This window comes from Eptatretus burgeri, chromosome 3 (genome assembly GCF_056783735.1).
Source record: "Eptatretus burgeri isolate ZD-2024b chromosome 3, Ebu_testis_v1, whole genome shotgun sequence".
Taxonomy (NCBI): Eukaryota; Metazoa; Chordata; class Myxini; order Myxiniformes; family Myxinidae; genus Eptatretus; species Eptatretus burgeri.
In genome coordinates this window covers 17,020,637-17,037,323 of record NC_140963.1, presented here as the reverse complement: position 1 = coordinate 17,037,323, position 16,687 = coordinate 17,020,637, and the positions used below count along the sequence as shown (strand labels likewise).

The 16,687-nt window shown below is 43.6% G+C and overlaps 1 protein-coding gene across 3 annotated transcripts in view; it reads right to left on the bottom strand.

The window, feature by feature from the left end:
- LOC147029458 (ikaros family zinc finger protein) overlaps positions 1-16,687 on the bottom strand; it is a 34,684-nt gene continuing 17,997 nt past the window's right edge. The window contains exons 6-8 of one of the 3 annotated variants that reach the window (XM_085872514.1): positions 7,400-7,579; positions 6,035-6,223; positions 1-3,486 (exon numbers count right to left, since the gene is read on the bottom strand). In XM_085872514.1, the coding sequence (XP_085728640.1) occupies positions 2,624-3,486; positions 6,035-6,223; positions 7,400-7,579 (1,232 nt within the window). In that variant the 3' untranslated portion in view covers positions 1-2,623. The remainder of the gene's footprint in view (positions 3,487-6,034; positions 6,224-7,399; positions 7,580-16,687) is intronic. The other 2 variants (XM_085872515.1, XM_085872516.1) reach the window with 2 other exon arrangements.

Genomic DNA, 16,687 nt, shown 5'->3' with positions numbered 1-16,687 from the left:
TTAATGGCTCAGCAGCAAGTGAAATGCAACAATTTATTGAAATATCTAAAAGCAGTACAAACCTAAAATGGATCAATCAAAAATTTTTGTTAGCACAGGTGTGCAAAAACAAACCTTCAAATGTCACAGGTCGTCAATGTACCTGCCATTGGACCTAAATCACAGGCAGCAGACGGCATCGCCCACATGACTGCATATTGCACATTGGTCCAACAAGAGGAGTATATGGGAATGCAAGGAAACAAAAACGAAAAGGCCAGACAAGGCAGTAGCAAAAGCAGCAGCACGTGTCCTTCACCCTCAAAAACAATCACTGCATTACAAGTTCAATAATGACTGAAAAGTGCTTTCAAACTATACACGGCCATTTGTCATCTATGCTCAAAAAAAAAAAAAAAAAAAAAAAAAACCAGGAAGTGCTTCAATTTATTCTCAGGACTTAAATTTAAGCTCATTGAAAGTCACAGAGCACCTTAAAAGGAGGCCCGACGGGGATGCCGATGGCTTGCTCAATGGTGGAGGAAAGGAGGAGGGGGTTTGCTGACAATATCCAGAGTTTTGTTATGACTGACAGTAACTCCAACTCCCAGGTAGGTGCTGTCTTGCTTTCTGAAGCCCCACAGAGGTCTGAGATGAAGCAATTGCAAGAAAGTATATACAAATCACTGCAAATGGCATTAAGTGCAAGCAGCCAGTATGTGTTGACATTCCGCAACGTGTTGAAAAATTTATCACACTTGCAGACAGTAGTGGTGAGTGTTGACAGTTCAGAACTTCCAAAAATGGTGAGAATAAACTCAAACAGCACAGATGACACAGATATTTGTTTATATGGGAGAGAGAGCTCACCAATTTTCAGGAATGTAGGAACACTAAACTCCCATACATGTAAAATGAATTGGCTTGGTAAGACGAATCGCGTGCACGCACGCACGCACGCACACCCCGAAGAAACAATACTGTAGTCTGCACCTCATTCTTGTCCCAACAAACGTTTCCAATGAGAACAATTCCAATCCTCATGTCCTGTTAAAAGTGCGATTAGAACTTGAGCCAAAATTTTTTTTTTTAAAACAACAACTCGACAATGGTATCCTTTTGTGGAATCCAGACCTACATTATTTCCAGCACTCTGTCAATGATTTATTGTATTAAAATTAGTATCAAATCAAAAAGAGCCTGTAAAACTGTCTCCGTAACAGATAGATTATATGTGCATAAACAGTGCTTTTACTTCAACCAAGTGACATGACACAAGTTAGTGCACATACCAAAGCCCATTGCAGACAAGACAATCTTTAAAAAATAAAATGATAAAAAATAAATTCTTGTCCCACCCCCCCCCCCCTTCCCCCCACTCCCCTCCTCCATACAACGAAAGACAACTCAATGGAAAGTGTGAAATGTGAACGCATTTTCAGATAACCTACGGATTGCATAATACATCGATGTAGCAAATGTTCGACTGAAGGGCTAGTAAAGGGAAATGTGCGGTCTGCAAAGCAACTCAATTACCCCCATCAAATGATATGACGTCACATAATAATATTAAATGAGGTACATAAAATGCCACCAAGTAACGTGCCGAGCTACGACGGTTTTTACCCAACCTTGGTCACCTGAACACCAGACGTCAGGTCATGTTTCGATTCCATAGTATACCTGTCGTGAAGTGGGGGTGGGAGGGCAGAATGTTTCTACGGTAGAACACCACTTGATCACGCAGTTGCATCCACAGAACCACGTGAATTGTCGGAACACCATGCCGATGCAACATAAACAAATGGGAATAAGAGTTCCACACAGTTCCAAGATAACACTAATTGGTGCTTTTTGACTACAATACCTAATATAATGGTATGGGGCAACAAATACAGCGGTGAAAAATAAATAAAAAAAAACGGGAAAAAATAAAAATCGGTCAACAATGGTACAAAATTTGAATAACCATTCCGTCACTAATTGAGGTTTGAAAACGAGCAAAAACCAGCAAAGTGGAACACCGTCCCGATTCAGAGGTCAAACAGTGACAGAACAACAACGAACAAATAATAAAAAGAAGCTACTTACGTTTGGTATGCATGATAATGGTTCGAAGGTCAATGTAGCAATTAACAAGGATCATTAAGTTTTACACTTTATCTCATTAAACTCGACAAATTTTTGATGGAAATTCACGAGACAGGGAGATTCAGTCGTTGGAGGCGATTCAGACATTGAAGCATGGCGATTCGATGGGAATGCGATGCAATGAAGTGTAATCGAGTGGTATTCTACTCTAGTTTATTAGATAGCTATCTCAGACAACAAGGAAACATGTGCAACCTTTGAAATGAATACTTTGATGAAACATACTAACACTTAAAAAAGAACTTGAAGAAAAAAAAAATTAATTAAAAATAATAATAAAAAGCAACGTGTAAACACCTCTTTCATTACCCACATGTACCATCAGTACCAATTAACTGGATATGCAGGTAAACCATTCCACAAGGAACTGCATAACAATATACCCAAACCGTACCCAGCACCACAACAAAATAGGAAGATGAGGTTTCACACCTCAGCCAGTCCACTCAAACCTCAGCCAGTCCAAAAAAGTTCAAGACAGCCTGCAGGTTCTTCACTCTGCAGTGGGAAGGTGTTCTCCACGGATTATGTGCGATGAAAATTCGTAGCGATCACGACTGCGATAGCCACACACGTTGCACTCAAATGGGTCTCGGAAGCCGTGGCAGCCCATGTGAAGCGTGTACATGACGTGGTCAAGGAAAAGCAGCCCACAGTGGTGACATGGATATGTACGTAGTGCTTCTCCGTCAGGACCAGACACGCTATATGCAGGAAATGAAGTGCTGTCCGACGCTGCACCCACCCTATTTAACCGCCCATTGTCCTGCTGAATTTCAGGTCTATGTGGTCGTCCCGTGGAACCATTTGGTCTTGAAGTGTTGCTACCACTACCAGTCCGATAATGGCTACGCTCTTCATGGCTGCTCTCAGTATCGGTAGAGTCTGGGCAGCTGTTGCTGGGTGATGAACTCACAACTCGTCCGGGCGGCATATTCAATGGCCGCGAGTCTCCCACCGCTTCTGCTGGCCGTCCATAAATACCACCGAGCGATCCACCCAGAATTCCTGGGGAAGAGTGATGACGTCCAGGCTGTTGGCTCAGCCCAGACCGACTTGTGGACAGAGGTAAATCATGCTGAAATCGATTATCACCACTCTGGGAGTGCACCGGTCTAACAATGGACCCAATGTCACCAGGTAATCCTGGAGATTCAGACTCAAACCTTCGAGTGGCCTCGAGAGCCTGACCAGCAGACCGTGTCCCAGATGAGGGAGTGTTCAAAAAAACTGAGGCTGAAGGCTCTATTGTCTGGGCACAGACCGGACCCGTCGTCTCATGTAACCTTTCAGGCAAAGACGAAGTAGCTTGATCATAGTGGATGTCTGAAAGTTCAAGCTGCACACGCTTCTGGCCTAGAGGAGTGATGGGGGGGGGGAATAATAATTAGTACATCAAGTTCAGTTTGTAAATGACTTACAATCCTTGTGACAGATTAAAACAAAAGGGATCATAATATAAAAACATTTTGAAATGTCATATCAAGTAAGGTAACCAAAGTGGAGAGTAATTAAAAACTTGAGCACAGAATTGTACCTTTCACTGGAAATAATCAAATACTGTCAGACCGCACTATTCACGGTTTATAAAATGTGACTAGCTTTGACATTTGCGGCTCTATGCTTCGCATATTTGCGGGCATATTCGCGGTCTTTTCCATTTTCCCTCATAAATCACGAACCACCAGGAACCTACCCCCCCCCCCTTTCCATTGAAATGATGCCCCACTATTTGCGGGTTTGACATTTTCAGCATTTTTCAGGAATGTATCCCCCTGAATAGTGGGTTTCGACAGTACTCATAAACAAAAGTCTTCAAATACCGGTTTGTTAAAAAAAATCCCCAAGAACATTACTGTTCACAGAACCTGTTCGAGACAGTTCTACAATGTCCAAAGTGACAAAGCCAGAATGGCTGATGCCATGCAGAATAGCAGCATACCTGTTCAATATCAAAGCACCCAAATGAGCTCATTTCTGGGATTATACTTCACAGGTGGTTACATTTTCCAGCACCCGTTCAACTTGCTGTAGATATCGAGAGATTGCCATGCTCTCATGAGCCTTGAGCGGTTGAGAAATATTTTCCCTTATATTGTACTTCGATGTTTAAACTGAAACCTTTAAAGGAAAAATATATATAAATAAAAAAATTAGCTGCTGTTTGTTACAGGAGATAGCATTATTTTATTTCAAAACTAGCAAATATGACCCATCGCTTCGCTGACGGGAACAGCAAGGGAGTGGGGGGGAGAGGATTAAAAGAGGGGGGAGAGAATTGGGGGGGGAGAGGGGAGGGGGGAAAGAAAGAAAGAGAGAAAGAAAGAAAGAAAGAGAGAAAGAAAGAAAGAAAGAAAGAAAGAAAGAAAGAAAGAAAGAAAGAAAGAGAAAGAAAGAAAGAAAGAAAGAAAGAAAGAAAGAAAGAAAGAAAGAAAGAAAGAAAGAAAGAAAGAAAGAAAGAAAGAAAGAAAGAGAGAGAGAGAGAGAGAGAGAGAGAGAGAGAGAGAGAGAGAGAGAGAGAGAAAGAGAGAGAGAGAGAGAGAGATGGGGAGAGAGAGGTGAGTGGAAGGGAAGGCAGACGTGTGGTGCAGTGTTAATTACGATTCCTACTGTTTCATCAAAATGATTCTGCATGGAATAACAGTGAAGAAAGAAACAAAGTGAGGTCTGAAATCCATTTTCTATCGGTCATTCCATCAATACCGCCCAGACACAACCGTCTGGAGATAACTACCGGCTGGATTCATCGAGAGAGACAGACAGAGAGAGAGCGAGAGCGAGAGGTGTTGCAGGAGGGTGCTGCACTGTTTTCGGAGGGGTTGGAGCAAGGATGGGACAAATAGAGAGAGAGAGAGAGATGGGGGGTATGGGAGTTAGAGAATATGTTGTGATTTATGAACAAAACAAAACCACACACACACACACACACACACTTTTGTCCGAATTGATCAGTCAACTTTTTGAGATATCCTCCTCAGACAGACAAACAAGATAGGGGTGAAAACATAACCTCCGTCCACCTTTGTGGAGGAGGTAATTATATGAGAACAAAGACATTCACGATTCAACTTGCTCTCAGCGACTGACAACACAGAAGACTACAAGCAAGGTTTCAGCACAATAAATGTCACTGACAGCCTGATGTACACCAAAGATGCTGTTAAACAGCGTTTTGCTTGACAGATTACTTTCCATCCATTAGGACCATATTCTGTGCAGAGTGTTGGTGTTGCCTCAGCAGTCTCCTTGGCCAATGGACACAATCCTGGACGGGTCGCCACTCCGACACAGGAAACCAGCATGCTGGCACTCATTTTGCCGACCTCGGAAGGATGACAGGTCGAGTTAACCACACCTGGTATTAATTCAACAGCTGAGCGGGGTTTGAACTCAGGACCCTAGGATCCCAAGCCCACCACTCTAACCATTAAGCCAACACCAGGCATACTTAATTTGGTGGATTGTAATATTAAAAGCATTCTTTAACTTTGTACATGGAAACTCCATGGTGATTATATTTAGTTTATTGATGAAATCCAACTGTCCTTCCATGCCCTCTCATCTTGGCACCCCTCTTCCAAGAGTTTCTCCGTGATGTCTGCTTCAATCACGGGTCTCCTCAATAGCACAAAGGTTATTTTCAGTTCTCTTCGACAGCTTTCTCGAGAAAATTTGCATGCTTTTCTTTCAGGAGGAATATTCCAGACCACGTGAACACAGATAGCGAAATCGCCAGTCGCTCTCCAGAAATGCTGACGTCATCCCTAGCAGCAACGTTGATTTGCAAAACACAATTTTGCTTTACATGCTAGAGGTTATGCCATCAAAACCATTATGCTGTTCATGGGTAACTCAATATGTGACCTATCTTACTTAGGGCAGGAAGCCAAACAGCATGTCTTACCAAAAACTTTCTGTGGAGTTGAGCTCTTTCGTTTTGCTTGGAAATTGTTTGAAAGCCTGTCAAGATTGGATAGCTTGTCAAATCCAGGCTCGAGCAGCGTTTCAATGGCAGGCTCCAGTCCAAGACGCTCGTCAGAAGGAAGCAAAGCAGAATCATCGAGCAGAGGGGGTTCTTGTCCAGGCCTAATCACTGCGGCAAAAGACATGCATTTTGAGACACGACTGTTCACCCCAAAAATGAATAAATAAATAAACAAAAAGAGCTCACATCCCTTGCATTATTATGAACAAAATATTGCACAACAATCATACAAAACAGCGAGGAACCAAAATACTGCACATGAAAAGCAATTCAAAATGCTGCATGATCGTTTTTGTTTTTAAGTACAAATCAAACGAGAGTTCACAGAACACCTTACCCCACGCAGTCTTGAGAAAAAGGACATGGGAAGGGTCTTTTCAACTCTTGCCTCATACGGTCTACATGGGCTTTGTTCATGAACTTTGAATAATAGGCACGATGGCAAACATACAAAGCTGATGGGTCAAATGGAATGGTGCAGAGCTGAACCTTCTGCCAACTCTTCTTGGAGAAATTGGCGATTTTGGAACCATCTTTGAAAAAAAAAAGATACACTAAACAAGCAGATCTTTTGGACAAAGTAAGCTCTGTCGTTGCATCGCTAGGCGCCACCATTCTGTCCGAATCTCGCTGTTTCTCCACCCTCAGAGCGCATGACAAATTTGATTGGTCGAGATGGCGTAAAAATTTTTTCCAAGTACTACGAAACGGGAGGTTTTTGGAAGTGCAAACAAGGCGATTTGTATCCTACATTGTTCAAATAAAAATCAAAATTTTGAAGGCTGAAGAAAAACAAAAACCTATTGAATCAGAAGTTTACCACCGCTGATGCAACCTCTTTTACACCACCTTATTTAGCACGTTAAATTATTTATTCGTGCCCGTTTTGTGTCCTTTCTGACATCCCTAAACAGAGTAACTTTTCTGTTTGGATCGATTTTCAATTTTGTTGGACTGCCAGACAGGCGTACAGACCACAGCAATTGCTAAACCACGAGTGTGCAGGCGCACTCGGAATGAGACTCCATACAATTTGCCAAATTCAAGGTGAAAATACTGCTAAACTGCAGGTTCGTGTTCCGATCCATGTTCAAAATAAGAAATTGAGTAGTTCATCAATCATCGATTGACATCTGTCAGATAGACAGACAGAGTGAATCAACTGCCCGAACCCGCTTCGTGCTATGTGCACAGGGTTAAAATGCCAGAGTTAGCAATGGTGCAAGACATTCAGAGCTCAACTTCTATCATAGCCATCACGGAGTAGCACTTTGTTTTCCGCACCATGTTCCCAGTCGGTCCTCTCAGTGGTGGTGGTACCATACTTGGAGAAGGCATTCTCTGTGAGATGGCTGGATGGCAAACCCTGTTGAAAGCCTGGACACCGTTCCAGGTGCTCCTCGAGAGAGCTGCGCTGCTTGTAGCTTCGTGAGCAAAAGTCGCACTTGTATGGTTTTCCCACTGCTAAGTGAGAAACGCAGACACTGACACCTCTGAATAAAGATCGATAAAATGTACCATTTTTAAGTACAATTCAAGTTTGAAATTTCATACTAGCAGGCATGCCCATCTTTATGCATATTGTTTAAGGTGTATAATCCATATTATTTGCAAATAATAAGAGGTCAAACTCTCACATATTAATATGTCAATGGTTGTGCTCAAAGTTGATAAATGGTCATTGCTAATGATGCAGATTACAAACTTTAACCCCCTGCCCACTCTTTTCCTCCAAGGTTCTGGTCAAGTTTTAAGCACGGACTTTGTTTTGGTGAATGCGATGTTAAACAGTGAACTTTGGCTCGTTTTCCGATATAGTTTTAGCTGTATGACAATAACATCAAGGAGACAAACCAAAAACAAACTGGAGAGTTCATAGAACACGACAACCCACACAGTGTGTGCTCCAACTATAAACTTCAGGTCAGGTCAGGTATGGGAGCATGTGCCAGAACAGCATGTCGCTGCGTCCACTTTCTGCCGTTACTCCAGGGGCCTCCGTCTGGCCATCCCCCAGGCAGATGCCAGGCCCATCCCCATCTCCTTGAGATGATGGTCAACCTGTTGCAACCATGAGGCACGTGGTCGACCCACTGGCCTCCTCCACTCATGAGACTCCCTCGCTGAGAGAATCTGGTGAGCAGGATCAGAGTCAGGAAAACGAGCCACATGTCCATACAGCCGCAACTGACGCTCACGGACTATGCAGGTAACAAATCTCATCTGAGTCTCTCTCAGCAACCGCTCGTTGGACACAAAATCCGACCAGCGATAGCCAAGGATTCTCTGAAGAGACCTGGTACCAAAGGAATTAAGTCTCCGTCTCAGATAATCAGAGTCCAAGTCTCGCACCCATAGAGCAAGACTGGAAGTACCAAGGACCTGAAGACTCGGACTTTCGTCCTCCCGCACAGGTACCGGCAGCGCCACACCCCATGATCCAGTGAATCCATGACTCCCCAGGCCCGACCCAGACGTCTATTGACCTCTGACTCGCAGCCAGCAGAGACATGAATATCACTGCCAAGGTAAGTGAATCTCTCAACGACCTCAACATCCTCACCACAAACAGACTCAGACAGGACAGCAGCATCCAAGATGTCACCGAAAGCCTGGATCTTAGTTTTGACCCAAGAAACCCGTAATCCCAACGGCTCCGACTCCTCATTCAGCACCTCGAGGGCCCCCAAGAGGATGTCTAAAGTCTCCGCAAAGATGACTGCATCATCTGCAAAGTCAAGGTCCGAGATCTTGACATTCCCAAATGACGCACCGCAACTTGATCTCTTCGACATCCTCCCTAGAATCCAGTCCATACAAGTGCTGAAAAGTGTGGGGGCAAGTACACATCCCTGACGAACTCCAGTAACAACTGGAAATAAGTCAGAGATGGTACCACCACACTTCACAGCACTCTCAGTACCAGAGTAGAGTTCAGACATCAGATCGATCAGTTTTGGTGGCACCCCACGAAGACCAAGAATCCTCCAGAGGACATCCCGATTCACTGAATCGAACGCTTTACAGAGATCAACATAGGCTGCAAGCAGCCCCTGCCGAAACTCTCGTCTGCGTTCGGTGAGGACACGAAGTGCAAGGATACGGTCAATCGTTGACCTCTTTGGTGTAAAGCCTGACTGCTCTGGACGCTGGTGCTCAAGCAGATGGTGGCGAACCCTATCGAGAATTATCCGAGCAAAGACCTTGCCCGGCACTGAGAGCAGCGTCACCCCTCGGTAGTTGTTGCAGTCTTGGCGATCACCCTTCCCTTTCCAGAGAGGGACAACAAGGCCCCTCTTCCAGTCAGTTGGGATGATGCCTGTGTTCCTGTGAAAAGAAGAGCGGCACAGGTTTTACGCCTCAGCTCCCTGAACAGCTCAGCTCTGCCATTCAGCCTGGCCCTGCGACTCTGGTCAATGGTATCCAGTGTCCCTTGAGAGACAAAATTCTTCTTTTCCCTGCGGTGAGCTCCAAGGCATCCACCGGCAACATCAAGGACGGTGGTCTTGAAGGCGCTCCACAACTCTTCAGGACCCCCCAAAGCACCCAGACCCCCCAAGTGTCCACTCAGCCTGTTCGCAAACTCCTCAGCTACTCTCTCATCCCTGAGCTTGGCAACATCCAGCCTCGGCTGGGATGGTACCATTCTCCAGGATTTAAGGTGCAGCTTTAGAGTTGCTACAACAAGCCTGTGGTCAGTATTGAGGAACTGAGCACTCCGGTAGACCCTGCAGTTCTGGATCATCCTCCAACGACCGTCAATGAGGACATGGTCAATCTCCTTTGCCACACCGCCAGCGTTGGACTACCAAGTCCAGCGATGAGCTTGTGGGCGCTGAAACCATGAACCAGCCACCCTAAGTCCATGACTTCTTGCAAAGTCAAGGAACTTAGTGCCATTCTGGTTCATAGTTCCTGACCCATGGGGACCAACACACACCTCATAACCATCCCTATCAGTTCCAGTCGATGCATTGAAATCCCCCAAGACTAGAAGTGTATCTCGTCTGGGGCACTGATCAACCACAGACTCGAGTGTGGCGTAGAATGCATCCTTCACGGTGAGATCACTCGCCTCAGTCGGAGCATAAACAGAGACCAGGGAAATGACACCTAAGGAGTGACGAATCCTTAATTTCATAATACGCTCGTTGACCGGTGTTACCTCAATTATCATTGGGGTCAGCTTATTGGACACAGCTACAGCAACTCCTTGGGTATGGTAACCATCAGAGCGACCAGACCAATAGTAGGTGTAACCACCCACCATTATCTCGCCGCAATCCGGTCTCCGAACCTCAGAGAGTGCTGCAATCCCGATGTCCAAACGCTTGAGCTCAGATGATAACAGAGACAGGTGATCATCCTCTCTTAGGGATAGGACATTCCAGGCACCCACCCGAAGGGACCGCCTCAGGTTAACCCAAGGAGACCGCCGTCTGGTGGACGACACCTCAGCACCACTCCGACACACTCTCCCGCAATCTGACCCAGGGATGTTACCCCGTGGTTTCCCTCCTATCAAAGATTGGGGGTCCCGAAGGCTTTGCCCCAATCCCGTCATCCGGTGAGCTGCCCTGCGAAGGGAAGCTGCAGAGGAGGTACTCCCATGGAGTGGGTTTTCAGATTTTTTTGCGTTTTGCGGAATGAAGGGTTTTACGGTGGCCGGAGTGCAAATCCTGCCACCAACCTCCTAATAAGAAGTGACCCAACTGCAGGAGGACGTCCGCAGACACAGTTGGGCACTAGATATGGATGGCCGTTGGCTCACAAGGAGCTCCTCCGCCCTTTAAACTTAAATGTCAATAAAATAATGATTTTAAAGATAGTTTCAAAAAACAAAAATCCAGAAGTTTAGCGCGATTGAAGCAGTCTTCTGCACCACCCTGAGACACGAATAAGATGATTGTTGAGTCGCAGTTTAGAATATGGAGGCTATATTGATCACCATAGAACGCAGCATCAATTGGCATCGTGCACAGCCATAAATCGGCGGCTTCTTCGCCTCGATACTGCACATTCACAAGCCATGCTTACTTTCCAGGGGCTGGCTGCGTTTGACAGCTCCTTTTACACCACCCTATTGAACACGTCCAAGTACTGCAAAACTGGAGGTTCTTGGAAGTATTACGAAAGCAATTTGTGTTTTAGAGTGTTAAAGTATATAATTCCATTTGAATATAAATTGAGAGGTGTAAGGCATATAAATAAATATAAGAACATCTATATATTCTTTCACATTTAAAAAAAAAGTTTTTATTACCGTACTTCTTTCTTTACCCTCTCATTTTTCTGAAATTATACACATGTTCGACTTCTGATTTACAAATGCAATACAAACTTTATAGATGTGCTCACATTGAATTGGTACTGTACATACTTTATAGATTATCTAACATTCCAAATACAGTAGTACATGATATATATATATATATATATATATATATATATATATATATATATATATATATATATATATATATATATATATATATATATATATATATATATATATATATATATATATATAGATTTTTTTTTTTTTAATTGTTACGGGTCTGACTGTGAAGCTAATTCCCCCGACCCAATTGTGGTAGACGGGTGGTCAGCACCGACCAGCCCGGATTGAAAGCGGTTTTCCTAAGGAGGTGGACATGTGATCCTCAGAGATCATCACGCACACAGGAGTGGCATTGGTGGCACTGGTAGAGTGACAGAACAGATGGATGCACAGCACAGCGGGTTTATACTCGAACCTCATGACCAATACAAGAACACCAGCAACGTAAAATAAACGTGGGGATTTCATGAAAATTTCAATATTTAAAAGGGTAATTCAAAATGTAATAATAATTGTTATATAAATTAAAGCCGAAAGTCGAGGCACCTTTACACACAGACTTAAATACAGACAAGGGAGAAACAAAATAAAAGAAAATCCTCCCTTTATTCTGGCACTTAGCTTGGTCTAGAGATGGTCTTTATGGAACTTTGGAATTGAAGCGCTTCGTCCTGCATGGGTAAATGCGCCCAAAGTGGCATCAAGCCACTCTCACAGCGGGAACGTACGTCAGGCAATTCGTGAGGCGATATTCAACACCATGGCTCACCAACCGCCATGCGGCTTCTTCGATCGCACTTGACGATCTCTGCAGAATGGCACCATCTCTTCGGTGATATACACGAGGCTTCGAGGCCGGTCTCATGATCAGCCAAGAGTAAATGGCCAGCGTCTTGCTCCACCACGCGAGCCAAATCACAGCAAGACACGAGTATCATGCAGCCATTTTATCATGCCGCAAGGACACCAAAGCAAGATACTCCATCCCAGCCACTTTTCTCTCGCAACTATGACTGCTAACCTCACCCTTCTTCCACCTCTGGGCGTGGCTTGCTGGCACGAAACACGGGAAAGCGGGGCATCTGCCTGCTCGGCACGTTTTGCTTGCTTCTTGTTATGGCTGTGGTTGTTACAATAATGCAACTACTTCATGGCTACCTTGTAAATGCAAAAACGCAGGAATAGGTCACAGGGTGCAATCACATACTGAGGAACTTGGCCTTAATCCTGATCTAATTAACACTGCACCACCGCACCCCCCACCCCCCGGTGTGGTGACAAGTAACACAAGCTCACAGTCTCCCTACTTAATTACATCAAGATGTCTCCGACACATCCACAGACCAAACAACTCTAATCAGTCCTAACTTTCCTGTGAAATTCCTTCATCGAACCCAAACTGCAAGTGTCTGTGTGTCCCTTATGCACTTTTCAGTGACAAGCTCAAAACTCAGGGTACAAATAAAACTGTGTGGGGTAGGGGTAACATGGGCTCTCTGGCTGTGGCCTCACATGGGGTTGTGTGGGGTATATAGTCTCTCTGTAAATGTGTACCGCCAACGGGTGATGGTGGCAGAGGGTATTACAATTTCGTTTTTTACCTGGGCAACGCTGAAGTTAAAGCACTCTTCGCACGGGTAAATTTGTCCTCCTTCCTTTCTTCCCCCCGCCCCTTCCCCAACCCGAAAAGTAAAACTACTGAGGGGCCTGTCAAAGCCTACCATCGTGTGCGAGACATTTCTAGTGGGAAGAGACACCAAGACGAACGGGAAGCAAAAGCGGGGGGGGGGGGAGTGGAACGTGAGGACGGGGAGAGGGGGTTGGGGGAGAAGGGTTAAAGCACAATATGCATGGGTAAATTTGTCTTCCTTTCCTTCTCCTCCAAACTTTTTGACAAATATGGCGACCAATCGGTCCGTCAGCGAAGCGACGGTTGGCTCTGCTTGTAGAAATGTGTGTGAGAGTTGTTGCTGTCACCGACTTCCTGATAATGTTCCACCATTAACCACACCCGCATCGGTCAGATTGGCCCGAGGGTAAATGTGTCTTGTGACCATCCCGACTGTTTACGTACTTATTGGAGCAACATCCCTACATTATTTTGCATTAAAAAAAAGGTTTTATTTTATACATGCAACATTCAATTTAAAGAAGTTGTTCCTCGATCATAAACTGATAAGACAGACAGATGGATTAACATTACCAAATTACTTAACCACGCTTTTCGCTTCGCGTGCGCGGGGTAATTACAAAGAGGTTCTGCTAGGAATCCAGACTGCAAGCATGGGCTTTTTAGATCATAATAATCATGACTTAGCCCCAGGAGTCCTCAATGGAAATCCACAGCACCAAGGAAGCTGACCACTACAACCAGATATCAAGTAAAGAAGAAATTTAAAGTTATTAAGGTATCTGTGTTTTCTTTAAGTGTGGGGTGGTAACCGGGAGGAAGTCTCAATAATATTATTCTGGAGGAGCCAAGGAGGGTTTGTTCAGATGGAGGGACCACGGGGTGTGGCGAGTTGAGCTGTTGTTGTAAAGAGATGGTGGTGATGCAATTGTGAAAGTTTTTCCAAGATGTTACATTGAAAGGGGGAGGTGGCATGTTTGTAAAGATGTTGTTATTGTAAATTGCTGGAATGTACAGGAAAACCTCGATATAATGGATTTCAGATTTAACAGACAAATATAAAGTTTGGGGACACTGTCCTGTAATTCGCAATTATACCGATAGAGGGCGTTGAGAGACGCGTGGGCCTCAGACAACGAATGATGTGACCCGGAAGATGTCATTACGACCATCTTCTGAATCAGATCGTGCGTAGTTGAGTCTCACTTTGTGTGTTTCTTTGCGTTTTATTTGCGTAAACAGTTGTGCGAGTGATTTACCAGGGCTTCTGCGGACAGTGGTGCAAAGAGAAGGCGTGCGAATCTGAGTGTGGTGCAGAAATTGGAGCCAATTGCAAAGTGAGACTTGGTGTATCGGTTACCTGCATGTGTGAAGAAGCAAAAGGTGTCTGGTATTCATAGAAGTAAGGACAAGCTCAAACAATTTTAATTCAAGTTTAGTGTGGATAGTTCGAAAAGTGGTTCGAAAGTGGGTGCTCGGAAGCACATTAAAAGCAGCACAAGATAAAAAACCTCGAAGAGGCGGTGTATAATTGGTACGTTCAGCAGCTGTCTAGTGGTGTAAATGTGTGTGGTGTGGAGCTTCGTTCCATTTTCTAACACGCTTGCGAAACACATGGGAATATAAATATCCATGCCTTAATGGGTGCGGACGAGTGATGGATGGCTTTGACATTTCTGTCATGGCATCATAAATAAGACATGGTGATTCCTTAGGCATGGCCACAGAGGAGGTAGAACCTATGACAATTATTTGATTAAGAAGGAAGTGCTGATTTTACCCCAAGTCTACAAATGCTGTCGAGACAGGACTTTTCTTTATTCGTTCGCTCCCAGTGAACTCAGGCTGATAAAACGATCACGGCACAAATAGTGAGTACAGTAAAGTACTGCATTATACTTCTTTCATTTCTATTTCATGCTTCTTTTCTTGTTTATGTCTTATTTGAGTGTTTTTGTTCAATACACGTACTGTACAACTGTTTAATAATGTTTGTTATGCATGGCCGGATGTTTATTACCATCCAAAAAACAACAAAAAAACATGCGATTTAACGGACTTTTGCCATAAACGGAGAACCCCTCCCCCATTTAGTCCATTGAATCGAAGTTTTACTGCACATAGATGCAAACCTGGTCAATTAGCCATGGGGAAATCTGTTTAATTACCAAACATATTAAAACCTCCAAGAGCAAGATTGGAGTGGGGAAACAGAGCAATGGGAAGAGTGTCCTGTGTCCTATGGTGTGGACGTGTCCAATGGAGATCGGGGGAGTGCTCGGCACACTCCACATGTTTCGATTTTCCTGCCGATCACATCACGTGCCTTCTGGTTGAATGGTTTGCATTAGCAGGAACAATTGTCTTGGTGGCAGACGGATGGTTGTTCTGTGCAGATTATGTGGTTTTACCATGCGAGACGTAATCCGTGGCGATGCTCACCATAACAGTCAGGAGGTGCGTATGATTGATAAACTACGAATGTGGTGATCGTTGGTTAGATATTTATTGGTGTACCATCCTGATGAGGGCAAATAAACCTGAAATCCAGATCAGTGGCTCCGTTTGATGCTTATCAAAGAGACAGATTTCATGGTCATCATCAGTTAGTCACCGGATCAAAGCTTCAGTGTGGACTGTGTCCAATGGGGATCGGTGGCGTGCTTGTCACACCGCATATGTTTTGAGATTATATATATATATATATATATATATATATATATATATATATATATATATATATATATATATATATATATATATATATATATATATATATATATATATATATATATATATATATATATATATATATATATATATATATATATATATATATATATATATATATATATATATATATATATATATATATATATATATATATATATATATATATATATATATATATATATATATATATATATATATATATATATATATATATATATATATATATATATATATATATATATATATATATATATCTTGCTGCCGAACCACGTGACCTATATAATCCATTTTTAATCGGCTCATACAATTTTGCCCCAGGTGACCCTCAAAAATGTTCATGCTGTTCAGATGAAGTGTTCGACATATGTAATTATGATGTCATAATGAAGCAACCTATTACATCATCAACCCCACCAGAAACCCAAAATCCAGATCTCATTCACTTTCACTTCAATCTCATTCCGTCTCTCCAGGTCTTCAAGATAGCTGTTCACCATCTCACGTCATCACCCCCCCCATCCAAAACAATGCTCTTTTCTACTCCGATTAACCTCCCCCATACCCCCAAGCCCATCTCTCAACAAATTTCCAGTTTTTCCTTCCTGAGAGTTTGCGTCTGTATCCATCTTGTCCAACCCATGCAGCCTCCACGACCCCGAATTCTTACCGACATTCCTTATTTGTCCAACCCTACCCATATTGCACCCCTCAACACTTCTGTTGGTAAGTTTCTCCTGTTCATTTTGGTCTACTGCATCCCGATCTGTTTTGTGTTCCAGTTCCTCCACAAGTCTCGACTTAGTACAACAACAACAACAACAACAAAATAAACCAATGTCACCCGCAGGGTGACCCGTATCTTGCCAAA